Source organism: Rattus norvegicus, chromosome 6 (genome assembly GCF_036323735.1).
Source record: "Rattus norvegicus strain BN/NHsdMcwi chromosome 6, GRCr8, whole genome shotgun sequence".
NCBI lineage: Eukaryota > Metazoa > Chordata > Mammalia > Rodentia > Muridae > Rattus > Rattus norvegicus.
The window spans coordinates 114,822,993-114,842,238 of NC_086024.1; the positions used below are offsets into that span (position 1 = coordinate 114,822,993).

Here is a 19,246-nt window from a genome sequence, read left to right on the forward strand (position 1 = left end):
TTTTAGTGTCTAGACCACCCTCTGTGGGACTTGAGACAGATTAGTTTCATGCTTAATTGGCGGGTTCTTTATATATCTTGTCTCCCCTTATTAGAACTGTACTCTATCTGCCAGATTATAGTTAGGAAGGAGATTTGTGATGTAATAGTTATCAACATGCCTGAAACCAATGAGACAGAAATTCCTCCACACATGCTAAGTGCGATGAAATGACTATGCAACATATGGACAGGGATCAGGTAATAAGAAAAAGCCTAGTATTCATGGGGAGCCAGTCCATTAAGGTTCAGGTTAAACTCTGTATGTTGGATAGAATCCCATGTCTGATTGCTCTGCTAAATGTAATGCCATTGAGGGATCCTAAGAAGCATCAGGGTTTATTTTTCTGGGGAAATGGAACTCTGGACCTGAAGCATGGAAGGACTCTAGCACAACCTTTCTTGCCCTAATCAGTAACTTCTTATTTCTGTCTGCCACATTTCCAGCATTTTCTACCACTGTCCCTGCCAAAATTAAGATAGAAAGGGGGGGTGAATTGGCTCAGTAGAACAAACTGGGTCAGTCTAGAAAGATCTGGAATGCTTTAATGAATAGGTATGGTACATATTCTCCATTTGACCCTTCCATGTGCACTTGTGTTCTTTGGAACACTTAAACATTATCTGTGAGTCAAATAAGAAGAAAAACAAAGACCTAGTAAGCTATATTAGTAGAGGATCAGAGAGTGAATAGAATCAAGTGGGCCTTAAGTCACATGACTGTGTAGCAACTACTCAACTCTGCTGCTGTGGTACAAAGGCAGCTAGGGAAATATAATAAAAAGGTGCATTAATGAGTATAGCTATGTCCCCAAAAAAGTTGATCGAAATTTCTCCTCTCTTCCCCAACCCTTCTCCAACCCAGTTCCCTCCATCCACCACCATCCATGTCTATTGTATTTCTTCTTCTCTGTGGGATTCAAGCGTCCTCCTTTAGAAACTATCTCTTACTCTGTTGCCTACCTTTGGCCCCCTTTCTGCTAACTGTGCTGCCTTGTCTAGTCTGAATAGAATAAGGTTCACCTAGTCCTGCTGAAGCTTGATATACCAAGGTGTGGATATTCATAGGAAGCCTCCCCTTTTCTGAGGATGAAAGGAGGGAAGCATAGAGTGAGAGGAGGTGAGAGGGAGGGACTGGAAGGAGAGAAAGAAGAGTAAGCTTCAATGGGGATGTGAAGTAAATAAATTCATTTAAAACAAAACTTTATTTAACGAAACCAAAAAGCAATTAGATTACCAGCCTAGTCTGCTGATCCTTCATTCAGAGACATGTGTCTCCTCTAATTTTGTATATTTCTTCCTTACACAAATTATTGAAAAAACTGCCACAATCTAAACTATTTCTTTGTGGCTCTTCACAGTGAATCTCAATTCTAAAAATGTATATACTGGGATTTTTTTTTTCCTCAGCTAGAAAATGGTATAGTTTCTACTGGGGATTTATTCATGGGAGGGGTTGAGAATGCCTTCCTTATTAGAGAAATCAGGTGTTGCTGGTATTTATATTTATAAAGGTCCATTCACCCTGAGACCACACTGTTAGCCCAGCTATCACGTATAAGTGAGGTAAAAAGTAAAAGCCTTTGGAGAGTCACTAAAGATTTCTATTCAGCCACAGAGTGAGTCGTGAGAGTTAGTAAGTGTGTGCTGACCTCCTTACAAAAGGAACCTTCTGCTCATCCTCAATTGGCCCAGAAGATGTGCTTCCAAGGGAGAATTTCTCCCATGCACCTTCCTCAGAGCTGTTCATGGGGAGAAAAATACGTCTAAAACTACCCAGTTTGAAGTGAGTCATCAAGGGTGGGCAAGGACTTGAGACTAGTGTATGCGGCAGTGAGTTAGTAGGCGAGAGGCTTTTAAAGACCATGTCGAAGAATTAGCACAGATGTAAAAAAGAATTAGAGCAGGTATAAAATATTCCTACCAGTTCCTGGTTATGTGATATTACATTTCAAAGTTTATATATATAAAGCAAGCATTTGACCAACATGTAGACTTAGGGGAAGATCCAGATACTAATAAGAAGCTTATTGCTTACCTTGTACTCAGGGCCTCTGCAGTCAAGCCTGCATGTATGTGTGAGTATGTTTGCATGTATGCTGTGTGTGTGTGTATGTGTGTGTGTGTGTAATAATTGAACTTATATATAAATACCATATGGATTTTTAAGGACATGTGTTCCTATTTTAGTTTTTAAATAGTGCTACCATTGAAATTATGAGCCAGATTGTCCTTCATGGTATATTATTGAACATGTAGCAATATTTTTGGCCTGAATTCATGAGATGTTTGCAGCACACAGCTCCATTTATGACAGCTAAAACATATATGCTGATATTATCAAATGTGGTTGGGAACAAAACCATCCTCAAGTTAACCAAGCAGAATCAAGACACAAATGTAAAGAAGGCAGTCCCCACACTTAAACAAGCATCTGTGTCACCATGCTGACTTACCCGGGCATCACCAAGCCCCAGCTAACAGTTTCTGATTCTGAAAATCTGCCATCAGGCCAGCCTTTAAAATTCTGTTTTGCCAGGGGATGCTAATATGCAGATATGATAAAAGGTTCTCTAGGAGAATTCTTGGCAATTTGAAATGCGTTTTCTAATTTTGCTATCCACGGTTCTGTTACACTATGAGCAGAGAGTTTGAGGTTTCTACTGAGGTTCCTGGTGATCCTTAATGATCTATTAGAGATTTCGGGTAGGGTTTTAGGCAAAGCATTTGCAGGAGATGGTAGTCTGTGTTGGGTTTCTATGAGCCCCGCCTTCCCACCTGACATCTCATTCCTGCCAGGAGACTGCACCAGCTCTTGGAAAAACACTGGCCTTCCTACAGAAATGAACTGCTGTCATCTTTTGTTTAAACTTTACTACCAAAGGATCCAGTGGCTGAGAAGCAGTGATTTGAAGGGACTTGAAGGACACAATGTCTCGGTTGCCATTTGTTAGGGGTGACGATTAGAACTGCGGTTGTGTCTTCTGTCTCATTTGGACCAGTTGCTCTCTCCTTTCTTGACTCTCTTTAGGTCAGAGTTCCTGCTGTCTTTAGCTGCCTCCCCCTCCTCTCTCTCTCTCTCTCTCTCTCTCTCTCTCTCTCTCTCTCTCTCCCCCTTCCTACCTCCTTCCCTCCCCCCTCTGTTTCAGCTCTCTTTCTCTCCCCTATCTCTGTCTCTCTTTTAAAATTTTGCTTACTGTTAGAGATGGAGCTGTCTTGAGCTATTTATCAGTCTTATCTCTCTTGGACCTCTGTTAGCATTTCAGATTGTACATTTAATCCTCTTTAATTGATTGACCTCCTGTAAGCAGGCATCAGCAGAACACTAGCTAAAAACACATCTGTAGTCAGGAAGAGAGGTGGCTGTAACTTTGTGGAGGGGGTACAGAGGTCACTGCAACCTCCACAGATTTGGGACAACAGAGTTAGTTTTTAATGCCATTTAACATAAATTCTCTGATCCATTCAGAATGAGACATAGTCATTCCAAAAAGAAGCAGCATCCACAATGGATGGCCAGTGCTTGTGGTTCTTCTTTTCCCAGTAAGACTGTTTCTCACCCAGTTAGCCTCCAAGACATCATCACTCATAACTTCCCATGCCCCAACATTAACATCATCATTAACAACATTAATGTCAGTCTTTGTAGAACCTACCCTTTTCAGATGTCCTCTGAATCTATTTCAACAGTATACAGCATTTAATTAAGGTGTTACTTTGTCTACACCATATGCTCTTCACTTTTATAAAGATAAATTGAGAATGAGAGAGTTGAGAGAACGACACAATGTTAGATAGGCAAAACAATGTGGAGACTCAACTGCTTTCCATTTTCATGAATCTCTATCACCCACTTGTTTTAGAACCCAGAGCAGATATTTTTTCTTCTGTGACCCTCCTCCTATACCCTTATTCCAGCTTCTCGAGGGAGTGGGCAGAGGACACTGCCAGCAAATGGCAATAGCAGTCCACATTATCATGGCTGGGATCTTGTGAGTTGAGTGGCTCCCAAAGGGATACTTCTCTCTTCAAGATTTCTTGAAGAAGATACTCTATTTCTTCCATTCCATCAATCCTTCAATAGTATGTACAGCTACCCACAGAGAGTGTAGCCTCAGTGCTTCTTAACTAGTAGTGGTACTGGATAGAGCAAAAGGAGATTCATCTTTTTGAAAAAGTAAGCCAATGATCTTCTGAGAAAGACAAATGCAAAATGCTCATACTGTGCTCTATTGACTACAGAATATTTTATTCCAAAGAGAGTTAATGAAATCCTCCCTTAACTGAAATTATATAGTGAATCAGCTAAGTTATGGTCATCATCTTATGTGTTTGACATTGCCTTTATAAACAAAATGAAAATATATGTTTTGCTATTACTGTACAAAGTCTGACCGTATTTATTCATAATGATCTATTTTAGATGATACCATTCAAATTCTGTTTAGACGCTAGTGGCTTATTTTTAAAGTTCACAACCTCACACTTCAATTCATCATTCATTTAATAATCATTTACTGAGCTCTGGTAAAAATTTTATATCCAAAGAGCCTTAATTACTAGGTTCTTTGAATAAAAAATTAGAACCTGGCTGGAATTGAAGTGGACATGAAGTGTACATTATAAAGTAAGAATAACTTGATAGTCACATATTATAGAGTGTCATTTTAGTCAACAAGAAATAGTGTATAGAAATGTAGTCCTATAACATTGTATCACTTGGTGACATCCTTCATGACATCATTCCTGTATTAGGCAGTGTAAACTCACTGTGTGATGTTTGTGCATTGACTCTATTGCCCAGGTACATTCTTCTCAGAACACATTTTTATTATGAAGAAATATGAATAAAATGGGATTCCAACACATGGGACAGACATGTGCCTCAGTAAAACATCCATGAGTTCAAGTTACACAGACTTAGATTTTGCCCTTAAACACAGTACTCAGTACATATATTCAATAGCAGGGAATTATGGGAAATTGGAAGATAATCCCACTCAAAAATATATACTGACTACTCAAGTTGTGACAGTCATGCCACAGTGACAGCTTAAAATACTCTGTGCTCAAAGCCATGTCCATTGCAAGTTAATTTGGTGCCATCCTCACTCAGTGACCCAAAATGATAAAGCAGCCACTACTAAGAACATTCTAGGAACAGTGATACACAGTAGTGGGAGGACACTGGCAAATCTCATGCTGGAATAATTATGTGTGGTTTAACAATGACAATTACTGGGGCTGGGGATTTAGCTCAGTGGTAGAGCGCTTACCTAGGAAGCGCAAGGCCCTGGGTTCGGTCCCCAGCTCCGAAAAAAAAAAAAAAAGAACCAAAAAAAAAATGACAATTACTGGGCCCTGGACTTTTGGGTCTACCCATCACAAAGAAATGCAAAAGGTTGCCTTCACTGTGAGCCTGTAATTAGTAGATCTGGGGAAATGTGGGGAACAGAACCCTGAACTACTTTGTGTAGAGAGAGTGAACTGGAGTCTTACCAAGGCCTCGATGTGACAAGCACCAAAGCATCATCTAAACACTGCTTTCACTGTATCATTGTCCAATGCTGAAGAAACTATTCTGTGAGAAGCCTAACAGGGACACCATGGAGAAATGTTTCAGTGCACATCTCTCGGGCATACATTTGAGAATCTCCACTTTGTTTCTGTCAGCAGCAATTTTCTGAAGTAGGGAATTCTGCCTTCCCTAGAGGCACTGTGGAGCAAATGGAGAGTTTGCCATTGGGGAGCTGTGTTTTCATTCTTGAAATTTTTTCTCTTGCTCCTGTATATTGCTCCTAAAGCCTGACCCAAGAGCTTGCAGCATCCCTGGGGTGATGTTGGCTATAATATGGCAGATTGAGGATCAAGTAGCTGGATCTGGGCTCATTTGAGGAACCAAGTGGGCTGATAAATAGTCACTATTGATAAAGAATGACTTACTGACCTTAGATAGACAGATGTTCTTGTACCACTCAGGGTTTCCCCTGAATACCCTTGAAGATGATAGGTAATGTCTTCTGATTTACCACTCCGTAGTTGTTTTTGTTTTTTTATTTCAAGGGAGAACACAGATTGAAGTGACTGTCTTGCCAGCAACTTCAGTGATGATGGGTGTGGAGTTATTAAAATTTATAGCTGTGCTGTTTTTGGAACTACATCTTGCTTATGTTCAAGAAGCTTCTAAGAGGCACCAAGGAAAGTTGATAGAACAACTATCAAATTGTGACAGGAAATCAACCCTAAAAAAAAACAGTTCTGTTTGCCAAAATTTACACATATTTTCACAATAGATCATGAGGACAGTGCTTGCCAAACTGGCCAGTCCTTAGCTCACACTGCTGTTTTCAATTATACTAACAAGGGGAGAAAGGGCTGACATATTGCAGCCCAAAAGTATGCATAGCCATGTGTCAGATGCTTCACATGTAATTCACACAACAGGCTGCAGAGAGCCAATTTGTCTTTCCCGCTTATTACAGGCTCCCTTTAAATAAGCGACAAAGGTCACACATTTTTAGAAGCCAGTGTTATTTTACCTTACTGTATGGGAACCCATTTATGGTCATTCTACTGAATTCTCTGACAATGACAGATAATTTGTTTGTATGAGCAAACGACTGACTATGCAGTCTCCCCTGATTCTGTCCATCCCTCTTATTGTTATATATATATATATACATATACATATACAAATATATATATATATATATATATATATATATATATATATATATACAAAGCACTATTATATGGGGCAGATGGGTTAACTACATCCTTGTAGGCCTGGATGTAATCCCTAGCACCCATGTAAAAAGCCAGGCATGGTGGCATATTTCTGTAACCACAGTGATTGGCAAGCAAAAGGAGTGAGATCTCTGGGGCCCACTAGATAAGAAATATAGACTAATTGATAATTCCCAGGCCAATGAGGGAGACTGTTCAAAGAAAATAGCTAAGTCTGTCTTCTAGCTTCTATACTGTGTGTACACAGCTACATGCACACATATGCACACGTACACATTAGTAAAAGAGAGAAATAGGTACAATAGCATTCATCACATAAGCAATGTTATTTCATTATAATAGTCCTGTGAAGAATGTTAAAAGAAGCCTCTTGCCCCACAGTGTATTATTTAAAAATGTGTTCAGAATAGTGAAGTAAGCTGCCACAGGGTCAGGGAGGGATGATGCAAACTAATGTGTTCTATCCTCCACTTTATTCCTTCTGTAGACACATGGACCAAAGGAGTTTATTTTCATGGAAGGTGCATATTATAGATTCAAGCCTGGACAACTATATTGGTATTTGCCACAAGGCTTCCATGACTGTTAATGAACTGAAACTAAGCAGTTAGCCATGGATTATAATGCCACTGTGGTCCCATGACAAATTACAAGAAGGTGATGATAATGAAATCTTATGACTGCAAATAAAGAGAGAACATCTGAGGTCCAGCACAGCCACATTTACCACTATAGAAAGCAAAAGAAACATCTGGTGGGGGGAGGATCTACATTGGATTTGACAGTGTGCTAACAGTACTAAGAAGACCTTTGGAAAATCCAGATTCTAATGGCAGATGTGTGACACCTAAGATCAGGACTAAATATTTATTCTGGCAGAGATTAAATATTTTCTTGTACTGGATCTAGTATGGGTCTTGCAAAAAATCTGCCCCCAAAATATATCTTGTTGATCAACTAACTCAATGAGGCAAAACTGTCCTTTGCCACCTCTGTCATTGAAAGCTTCATAGCACTAAAGTCTCTGTTCCCTTTAGAACACTAATACTGTTCTCTCTCTATGATTAACTAGTGACTCAGAGGTGAGCTGAATCACTGCAGGCTTTTCCACGCAGGCAGGATTTATGTAGTAGTTTCTCATGGAAAAACCACAATGCAATAAACAGCCAACATTTGTAGGGTGGGCAGAGGAGTAATGGCTTCAGTTGTGGTTTCCTAACTCATCCAGTTCTGTCATTCTGTAAGCATACGATGATTCAAGCTTGTATAGCCTTGCTTATTTTTGTTTGAGGGCATGAACACCCACCTACCCATTCATTCCCACATCCTTACAAAATGAATAATGAATGCCACCTCTCTGATACAGAGCACATAAGTAATGTCATTTCCAAATTCCCTGAGGATCAAATAAAAAGGATGAAATGAATCATTATTTATTATGGGCATGAACATTGCAACAAAGACCCTATAATCATATTTCCCTTCCCATACATAATTCTCAGTGCTGGGACCAAACCAACCCAAACCAACCCAAACTAATCCAAGATCATATTGATACCAATAAACAGAGGGTTTCAGAATTGAGTCTGTTTAGTTAACATGTGGGAAGGCATTGGGACACATTTTATACGGTTTAGAAAATGAGAAATACAGGCAACAGTTCATAATCCAGAGCATGCTCATTGAACACAATGGAAGTAACAATGTCCACCCTGGGTCTGCTGTCCTGGGTGCTGAAAACAGGGTACATCGTTCAGTCTACATTTTTCACTTCTAAGATGAAGACTCTTGGGTACTCGTCTCTTTTGCAATCAGCTTTGAGATACATTTACATAGTTAGGGACAAAAAGATAAATGGTAAGTTGAGGGCAGCATATTTCCTTGGAAAATAAATGAAGTATACCAAAACAATTTATGAAAATCAGTGTCCACCCCATAAGAAATCCTAATTTATAATGCTATGTGTTAATATTAACTTTATATATTGAATGAATGGATGGATGGACGGGTGGCTGGCTGGCTGGCTGGCTGGCTGGTCAATAGATATGAATAGATTGATGGATGCATACATGGATGGATAGATGGATAGATGGATGGGTGAAAGGATGGACTGATAGGTGGATGAGTTAAAGAATAGATGGATACTAAATCTGAGCATCCATAAATATTTCTTAGAACTTAAATGATATGGATTCTGGTCTTTAACAACATCATTCATTCTTTCTCCCTTTCCCTTTCCTTGTTCATCCCCCTTCTTCTCCTCAAACATATAAATAGTAGATTAAAAAAACTGATAAAGCATACTATGACTCAGTCTTGTCAATGTCAGAATTATAACTAAATTTTATTAGCATCAAGGACCCAGCCTATTGCCAATAAGCCAGACAACTACAGAGATGGGCAAAAAAGTCTCTTGCTTCATCCCTTCTAATACTCCACAGAGCTGTTACGCTTTTCCAGAAGGTTAAAGAAGCTGATTATATCTGACCAGGAAAGCCACTTTCATTTTATTTCATCATGAATACCAATTCCAACTCTTAGTCATAACCAATTATTAACGGGAAAGAGTAAGAGTTTTAATAGCATTATTATGTTTGGTTCAGCGTTTCCAGACATTTCCCCGGAGGTGGATGATCTCATCTCCACCCCCATTGTCATCTCCACTGTCTTCATGCTCATTGCCATAATGTTCCTCTTCTAGAGCCCATTGCAATTTCTCTGTCCCCAAAGTCATTTTGAGCTATTGACGTTGCCTTGTACTGTATAGCATAAGTGACAGAATGAATATTTTATCTGTAGATTAACTGAACAATAGGGCTACAAATCTGGGAAGTTACCCGTTTGAAAACTCCTCCTTGGTTTCATTATCCTTCGCTTAAAGTATCATTTAAGTGTGCTTTAGAACTGCAGAAAATATCATCATGGATTTTGTCTATAATGTCTATTCTCTGCCTTCAGCTTGAAACCTTTGTTACTCCTCCCCTTGGCAGTGAGTTACCCCAAAATGTGCACACAGGCTAGTAGTATTTTTTTGACCCTGAATCCCAATTGTGAAATATTTCAGGATCCAATGCAGTATTAGCTCCTCTTAGGAGACAAAACGAATCCATCTCACAGAAATGAACTTTACCATGTCTCGCTGTCAGGAAGTTCTGCCACGGTAGCACCAATAACGAGGAAGGCCATTGAATGGTGTAACTTGCACTGTCCAGCCAGTGAGACCATTTGGGGCAGCTTTATACTATTTTTTTATGTTCAGGATGAAAGCCCATAGAGAAATATTGGATACTATTATTAACTTCATCCTGACAGCTCCCTCTGGGCAGGTAAAAGTTTATTGCTAGTTGGAGGATCAGCTTTAAAGGGAGTAAATCCTGCAGTCAGTGGCAATCATGCCCTTTGTGTTTCTTTATTACAGGAACAAGGGAAAATTGGAGTTGTCTTCAATATTGGCACAGTTGACATCTCCATCAAAGAAGAGAGAACCCCTGTCAACGATGGCAAATACCATGTGGTGCGCTTCACCAGAAATGGGGGCAATGCAACCCTTCAGGTGGACAACTGGCCAGTGAATGAGCATTATCCTACAGGTAACATCTTCCCTTTGGCCTCCCGGGATCACTGTTATTTGACATTATTTATCATGATTATCATCATATTATAGGCAGAGAATACATCTATACCTTTTGTCTGAGGGAGAAAAAAAAAGTTATTTCTTTAGGATTAGAGCAGCGTAGGGATCTTCTGGAGACTTATTAAGTATGCACTGAACATTTTGTTTTGCAAACCGTAGACCAATGCTTCCTGACTGGTTCATACTAATGATAAGTATCATAAAGGTTCTAGTGGAAAGAAGGGCCATCACTCTTGCTGTGGGGTGGGGGTTGAAATATGCTGAGTGTTATATCTGGCATGTGTGGCGTAAGGTGTGGTTGAAGGGACAGATGGCAAGAGGTGGCAGTGAGAATATACCAGCAAGTTTATTCAACTCGAATTCATGAGCATTAACTCATGGGAGCAGTGAGAAAAACCAAGGGTAGAGTTTCCTTATTTATTAGAATTAGCCATGTACTTTTCTCTCACTCCCACTAAGCCTGTGCTGCTCTTTAGTGTCTGGTCCTTGTGGTGGTGATTTTCCTAGGAAGCACACTGGCTTGGGAGATGGAGGGGCTAATCATGCATTTGAATTTCACAGTCCTGGAATGTGCAGCAGCGAACTCCCAGAGCCAGATGGCGAATCAAGGGCAGGGAGAGAGGAGATTGGCTTCTTTAAAGGGACTCATTCATATAGTCCCTGAGCTTTCTATTTCATCTCTCAAGTCTCCCACAAAGAATCCCGAACCCTGGCCATAAAAGCACCAGAAAGTGAACGTAAACACCTAGCAAGAGACTGTTACTCCATAATTGCAGTGCAGCCTAATGGACAGATGACGGGAAATAGCTCAGGAGATTGCACTTGTCACTATTGTGAACAAGACGCATGTGGAACTCACCATCTGATGCTCAAAATGCCCCCATTTTGGTCTCTATTTTCTCTCATTTCCTGAACAGTGAGATGTACACACTGATAAAGAAGCCTAAATTCCATTCTGGACATTTAGGTTAATAAGTAATTATTATAACTGAAAGAAATATTCACAGTAAACTTGTATTCTTGTGGCTCAAGATATTTTCTCAATAGCTTAAAAGCAGTGATTGAGATTTTAGGCTTTGAATTAGCATTACATTTCTAAAAACCCAATCAATGGTGTGTACTGCTTAGCCCTTCCATGATATCCAGATTCTCCCTATTCCTGCTTCAAGAATTGTGGATACAAGGCTCTGAAGGTACTGAAGGAATAAATATATTAATTAATTAATCACTCCATTTACTTATGAATCTGTCACTCCTAGATTTCCCCCCAAACAGCCAGCTCAGTCAGTGATGGCATACTGTTAGTATTTCTTAGGTTTTCACAAGAAACAAATGACCTCCTGAGGCTATGATTTTAGGATTTGAAAGAAGTCCAAGGTTACTGTGAATTTTTATCGACATCTGAATTCCTTGGACACTAATAGACTTGATTTTCAAGGTTTTGTTGCTTAAACCAGGGATGTGATGGTGAGGTAAAAGAGGGGAGAGAAAATGCAATAACAGAGACATTAAAAGCTGTTTCATTTATTTGTTCATATGGGAAAAAAAGCCATCTCCCTTTCTCCATGCATATCATCATTGGCACTAAAATTGCTTCTCTAGGGTTTGTTGTATTTCTGCTAAGAATTTTAAAGGTTTCTAAACTGATGTTAACCACTTGCCCAGAGCCAATGGAGAATGAACAAACGTGTTGCTACCAATGAGAAGCCATTGGGTGGTCACTTTAAAGCCACAGATACCTAAGAACACCAGTGACCCTTGCTGTGCACCTCTCCCTTTGTGTCTTTAGCTCCAAATTATGGGTTACCTCCTCTAGGCTTTCTGAGCAAAATAAACCTTTCTCTAATGCCAGTGCTTTTCCTGTCAACTATTATCATCACTGGTAACTCTCATTTAGTTGTAATAAATGTTATTATTGTTGGGCAAGGTAGAGCCTGGCAGTTAAAAATGTGCACTTCAGAGACACCTGATGAGTTGAGAACTTGCTTTTTTTTAAAATCAGTTGTATATCACAAGCATCTGGACTAAGACCTTGAAATGCCCTAAATTTTGCAGTATTTGGTGACTTTCCCCACATATAATTCAAGATACAATAACACTGATCCATGAAACAAGAAAAAGAGTTTCCAACCGTTCTGATTTTTCTTCTCTGATGATTACTGTAACATTGGGAATGTATCAGATTCCTTCTTCAAAAATTCTCACTTATTTCCCTTGTGCATGTTTTTTTAGTTCTCCAGGTAGATACCCATTTTTTTCACAGCTGGCTGAATAGTTGCAGACCCTGTATGGGGCACAGAGGCTCACCACCCCTCCAGTTTCCAGTCCTGATGATTTCTATGTAACAATACTTTTAGAGTTATATCCAGGCACAGCCAAAGGAACACATATGTAATGTTGAAGAAAAGGATATACAATCATGTAAGCACATAATAAGTGGTAGTCACATTACCAGAAGTGTTTTTATGCATTTTATGTATGATTCATTTTGACTATTTGCTAGCCTGTGAATTGGTTAAAGTAGATGTTTCTATTCTTGAGTTCAAATCAAAACCGACACCAATGGAAGCCCTATTGCTATCTTACAATAACATAGTAACTGAAGGACAAAATCAAGACCAGGTTAGTGCTTCCCAATCAGTTTCTACACTTGCCCCGACAGCACAAGAACCTGCAAGATTTCCTATGCATCTGTTGCACCTTGAATAACTTGGTTTCTCTCTTATGACATTGAAAGAACTCCTTTAATTCATTACTACAACATTAAAATGTTTAAGAAGTTTATTTTAAACTTAGTGACATTATAACTTCTGTGTGTGAGCAGCAAATAGCAAGGCCACCAATCTAGTTAAAAAATATGTCCTCTTCTTTTTCCAAGACATTCTGTTATATTGACCACAGCAATCAATCAGTTATCCTTAAGAAAAGTTTAAGAGTATCTTACCAGAAAGGTCATTAGTGACCACACAAACATAGTTTGTCATGAGATGTGAGGCAGAAAATTTACATGTAAGGAAGGAAACAGATATTAACATAGACAGGACCAAGTTGTCCTTCTCATGACAGCAAGGGATGCTCATGGACCAATTGAGGATAATGTGTATAATGCTTTAATATAGAGTAGCTTCTACAGATAGTCGCTCGAGTTGTCTTATTCTAAGGGCATACTCTTGCAAGTCATTCCTGCCCACCACATCCGAAGGGGTCAGCTCCATGACAGGATGAATGGGTCAGCTCTCAGATCTTTTCGCAGTAATTTATAGGAGTTTACTTGGCTTTACTGAAACATCCTACTGTGAAATACTGAGAGCACAGCTGGACACGGAGCCTGCAGCCCTGGCTCTTTGTGAATCACCGAGTATCCAAAATGGAAATAGTTCTGCAGCAATTGCGATCTTCTATTGCCTGATTCTCCGAGAGAGAACTCAAAAGTGACTCCTTTCTTTGAACCTGAAATAGAAAGGCTAAGGAAGAGGAGAGGGAAAGAAAAGAAGTATGAGCTCAGAGCCATCATCCAGACACTGACAAATGTGCCTGCCTTATACAACCTCTGATTGCTCTCTCTACACAATGCGATGGTAAGGACAAGGGAGGGGAGGTGAAAGGTGAGCTGAACATGTGGAATTAATTTTAGCCATCACTCTGGGCCCCCTGTGAGGCTGAGCTGCTTATGATTACTCAAGATCCACTATCAACTGTGGGTGGGTGGTCATTATGCCACCAGGGCTATGAGGATCCAGTCATGAGTACCCTCAATGCTTTTCAGGAGAAAGCCAGATCTTTCAGAAATCGTGAATGGTAAGCAAGTTCCAAATGTATATACAGGACTTCTATCTTCCCACCCAACAGTTTGTTAAGGAGATCAAAGCCTCCTTGACTTTCCATAACATAGCACATCAACTCAATTGAAGTACTTTTGGTTAGAACCTTTATCGTTCTATAAGTGCTCTATCGCTATCCTGAAATACCTGAGGCAATTAACAGAAAAAAAGCATGTTGATGCTCATGTTTCTGGAGGTTATGTTCAATATCTGAAGCAATTAACTTAACCAAAAATGAATAACTTATTAGTAAGGAAAGTTTATTTGCTTCACAATTATGGAATTTTCAGTCCAAGACTGAGTAAGACTCATTTGCTTGGAGTTTCTAGTGAAGGTCACATAATAAAAGAAATTTCACCTCATTAGGCGGTAACTAAGAAGAGACACATTGGTCCAAGGCCCTTTAAAAGGACACACTTCTGATAAGCACACAACACTTTCTAATAACACCATCCGGGGGATCAGTCCTTTAGTGAATGGACACTCATTCAAACCATTCAAACCATAGCAAACTCGGAGAGCTAAATAACTTGCCTAGTGCCTCAGTAGAACAAGATCAGAATCAAGATTCCTTCCTGATTCTTGTTCTGTACTACCTCAAACATCCGGCCTATTTTACTATTTCTGACTTGTTATTTTATTGATAGCCACACTCTTTTGGTAAAATACAAATAAGACATTTTTTGAAAGAGTAACCCATGCCCGGAATAGTTTCAGTAGTAGTGTTTCTGACCCTTGGCACTCCTGACCTTTTAGGCTAAGTGACTGTTGTACATTGTGGTTGCTTCAGTGATGTGCCATTAAGTGCATCATAGGGTATTTGAGCAGTATGTGTGATTTCTGTCCACTCTATGACAGCAGGTTTCCACAGTGTCAGATGTCTTCACTTCAGAGTGAAACCATCCATGACTAAGAATCACTAAATTAATAACAGTGCCTTTGATACATATTTCAATTACTTGTCATCCTGTTGTAGCTTAAATGCTACGCTGGTAGTTAGGAAATTATGCACATATGAACCTCATGCTAGCGTACCAAGATGCCAAAGAGTTAAAAAAAATAAGTACTATAAATAAACTCTTGATCAGATAATAAAATTCCTTAGGCCTTAGGTTTTCATTAATTCCTAGCCAGAGGGGGGAAGTTTGATCCTTTGCTTGCAAACATTTGAGGACTTACCAGATTGGCAGCATGCATTAAAACAAGCCCTGTCTCTCTGATCACTCAAGTCACTCAACCTTTGTGATCCTTTCAGTTCAAGGGTGGGGGAGGGGAGGGGAGTGGGGCATAGTTCATAACGTCCTACAAAAGGAATAAAAAAAAATAAAAAGTACAAATGCAATTAAGAAGGAAAGTCTCCATGTTTGAGCATAGATTCAAGACTGCAGTGATACAAGGTCAACAGCTAAAGCAAAGCTAACTTATTGAATGTGTTCAAACATTCTTTGCTACATTTAAAAGCACTCTCATAATTCCTCAAGCGGGACATAATATATCAACGAACCAATCAGACCAATACCTTCTACATATCTGCATTGTTGAAGTTTGTTCCTAAGCTTTCGGGACTGACTTAAGATTTGCAAGATTGGAGGAGAGTTTTGGCAAATAATTTTCGACTTGGTCTATTTGAGCTTTGGTAGAAAATAGAGCATAAATATCTATGTGCATATCTAAGTGTTATACTACTCTCTACTTGGTTGCAGATTAAAATCCTGTGGAAATGATAGTGACTGTCAGCGCTCAGTCTCATATATACTGTGCTCCACCAAGCAGTAGCATGAGGTCCTTGGATCCATTCAAATGCTTACTTTCATGATCCCCTTCTGATTAGTTGAAAGTAACCTTTAACAGTATTCACGCGTGCTATGTGCACATGGAAAACTTAGAGCGCCTGGGGCTAGGAACTGGGAATTTTTCATAGGTATATGTTTGGTCATCATTGATATTTAGAAAGCTAAAAATATTTTCTATCATCATAATGCAGACTTACTATTAGCATTGCCCAATATGCCTGCCATATATCACATGTAAGAACCACTCAGTATTTACCATGAGGTGCTACATTATTACTGAGGCGCTACAGTTTTTATTTTGTTCTGTAATTTTTATACCCTGTGTACTAAATGCTTTAAATATATTTTTCATCCAACTCTTATACTTTGTTAGTTTCTACCAAATAGTACAGGACCAGAATATAACATGCATTATTTCTTTTGCATATTTTCTACCATTAAAGTCTCCATATCACTAATAGAATAATAAACATGTGCCCTGGCATACCTTCTGATACTATGTAGGAGTAGTATTTTGCAACCAGGACCAATAACTCTATCTGACTCAGGAAGTTGCAGGAGAGTCAAGAGAGGGTAGTGAGTAAAGGCAAGAGTTTTAGATGTTGACTGTGCAACAAAGAACCCTTTGCACTTCACTCCCGTCTACTACCTCAAGTAAGTTTTCATTGTTGAGAAATGTTTCTGTGTCTCAGGTCTATGAGTGTGTACTTTCTCCCGTTAAAAGCAAATGATGGCCCAGGCTGACATTTAATATAGGAAATTTCAAAAGGAGTGATGCCGGAGATGTGTTTCTTAAATAGAAGTGACAGTGCACCCTTTCTTAAGCTATATTTATATACTCTGACAACATGATTATGAAGCAAATCCATCAACAGGCCTGAGCAAAACAAAACAAAACGTCAAACCAAGAAACAAACAAAAAACCAGCCGAACAACCAAAACAAACAAAAAGATTATTTTATTTGTAAAATCAAAATTGTGGATTAAGATTACTAGTCTTCTCCAGTGTTCCTTAACTCCATTATGCACTCATGAGAGATAACTGTATTTGCAGCTATCAAATAAATACCACTTCTTGCTTTTGGACACAGTTGGGTGTTAAGTTTGTTTGTTTGTCTGAGAGTATCTTATGCATTGAAGTTTAATCAGAAAGGCAGAGAACTGGGGAAAAGGGAAGGTCCCATCTTGCTTATTAATCGGTCCTTTAGAAATCTACAATTGTATGAAAAGTCCTACCATGAGAGCTCCGTTACTAGGAAGTAAAATGAGGTAGATGATGCCTGTCCCAGATTACAGAGGAGGTGATTCCTGCCACATCTCTCTCCTCACAAACAAAACATACCAGGAGGCCTTGAAAGACCCTGAAAGCTGGAGTGGGTTTGTTTCTACTTTATGGCTTAACAAAGGCTTAACCAAAGGATGTTGGTTTTGGTTTTGGCTTTGGTTTGAAGATGCTACTACATAAGTCAGGACCTTGTGACTGGAATGCCCTAGATTTTACTGCATATTCAGAAACTCTGTCTTTAACTGGAACCTTCAAATTGTCATATTTTTTTCTGTAAAAGCAATCTCTGAAATTTTTATAAAGCTAAATCTCAAATTTCTGCCTAGTCCTGAAACCAGCACTTATCTGTTTACTAAGACATTTACCTCTATTAATATCACCAGGGACAGTTTCTTGGCTTTGGAAGATTCTTCCCCTTTATGATCCCATTCTCCCTCCTACTTCTCTCTCTAAGCAGGCAAGAGGAGCCTGACTAAATGGAAGTCTGTTTTATTGCTTGATGGTCTTGCTTGAGGAAGTGAGGAAAGGATGCTTCATATGTTTATCTTTATTTTTTTTTTGTCTTATCAGACAAACCTTCCTCCACAGTGGATTTCCAGTTACAAGATAAATAGCTAAGCATCTTGCAAGTTAAATGCAATTATTGCTGTCATGCCGAGAGCCTTTCTCTCCCGGTAAATGTCCCTTAGTAAGTAATAAGCAGTTCAATGGAAACTAGAAATCTGCTAATTTTAAAAGAAAGCACGGTCATCCACAAGATAAAGCGAATATATATATATAATATTTATTTGTAATAACTATTTTATGTATAATGTATGTATAAAGAAGGATATCATACAGATGCTAAAGCACTTGGGATCAAGGGAGAAGGAATATATTAACATTTGGCATATGGGAATTTGCCCCAAGACATTAAGCTAGTACATAACTCAAGATTATTTATAAAGGAGTTAAATAACACACACAATGGAGCTTGTTATAATAATGAAGATTTATAACAGATAATATGCTAGCAACTACAGTAACTATAGACATTATTTATACACAATTCACTCGTGAACAGGTTGTGCTCTTAGTCTATTGACTGCTTAGAAAAAAGAATAATTTTGCTGCACATTCTTGTTGAACTTTATATGATACACAGCCCCATCTGGCTTATGCTAGGCAATATTTTTAGGAAGCCATGGCATTTACAGGAGAAGGTAGATTTTTCTAAGTTGAAAAAGCATACTATATTTTGTAAGGTCTAAGTCAAATACTTAGACTAAGTCTATTAGCTTGATGGTGCAAATATTACAAGTGTAAGGATTACTTCAGAATATTATTTGATGAGAAATGTGAGTGAAATTATTTGGTTTTCAAAAACTTTATTGTAACTGTGTGTGTGTGTGTGTGTGTGTTAGTGTGTATGTGTGTGTGTATGTGTTTATGTATGTTTACATGTGCTGGTGCACACATAAGGTCAGAAGAAAACTGACCATTGCTATTTTCCCCCTTCTATTATATGTGGTCCCAGAGTTTGAAATCAGATTATCAACTGTGGCAACAAATGCCTTGGCTCACTGAACCAAATGCAGCATCTTGGTAAATTCCAAAACTTCTTCAATCCACCTATTATTCATATATTTTAACTCACATATCTGAAGTAGTGCTTCAGTGATTGGAAATGTAGAAAGATCACATTTAGGGCACAATAATGCTTGTTTGAAATCATACGACATAAAAATATAATAGCATCTTGCTGCATGTGAAGCATCCCCATAAATACCAACATCATAATCCATATAATGTTCTTCTCAATTAGAGCAATCACCTAATACTGCGTAGCTCTGAATCTAAGTTTAGTGATTTTTGTAGGAGATGCTATTAGTTCATAGAAGCTGCAATTTAGTTGTAAATAAAAGTTGTAGCATGTTTGATTAATCAGG

The 19,246-nt window shown here is 38.8% G+C and overlaps 1 protein-coding gene across 51 annotated transcripts in view; it reads left to right on the forward strand.

Annotated features, from left to right (window-relative positions):
• Window positions 1–19,246, forward strand: part of Nrxn3 (neurexin 3) — a 1,631,407-nt gene that overhangs the window by 1,450,326 nt on the left and 161,835 nt on the right. For all 51 annotated transcript variants that reach the window (XM_039111661.2, XM_063261446.1, XM_063261447.1 and 48 more), the window contains one exon: window positions 10,204–10,375. In XM_039111661.2, the coding sequence (XP_038967589.1) occupies window positions 10,204–10,375 (172 nt within the window). The remainder of the gene's footprint in view (window positions 1–10,203; window positions 10,376–19,246) is intronic.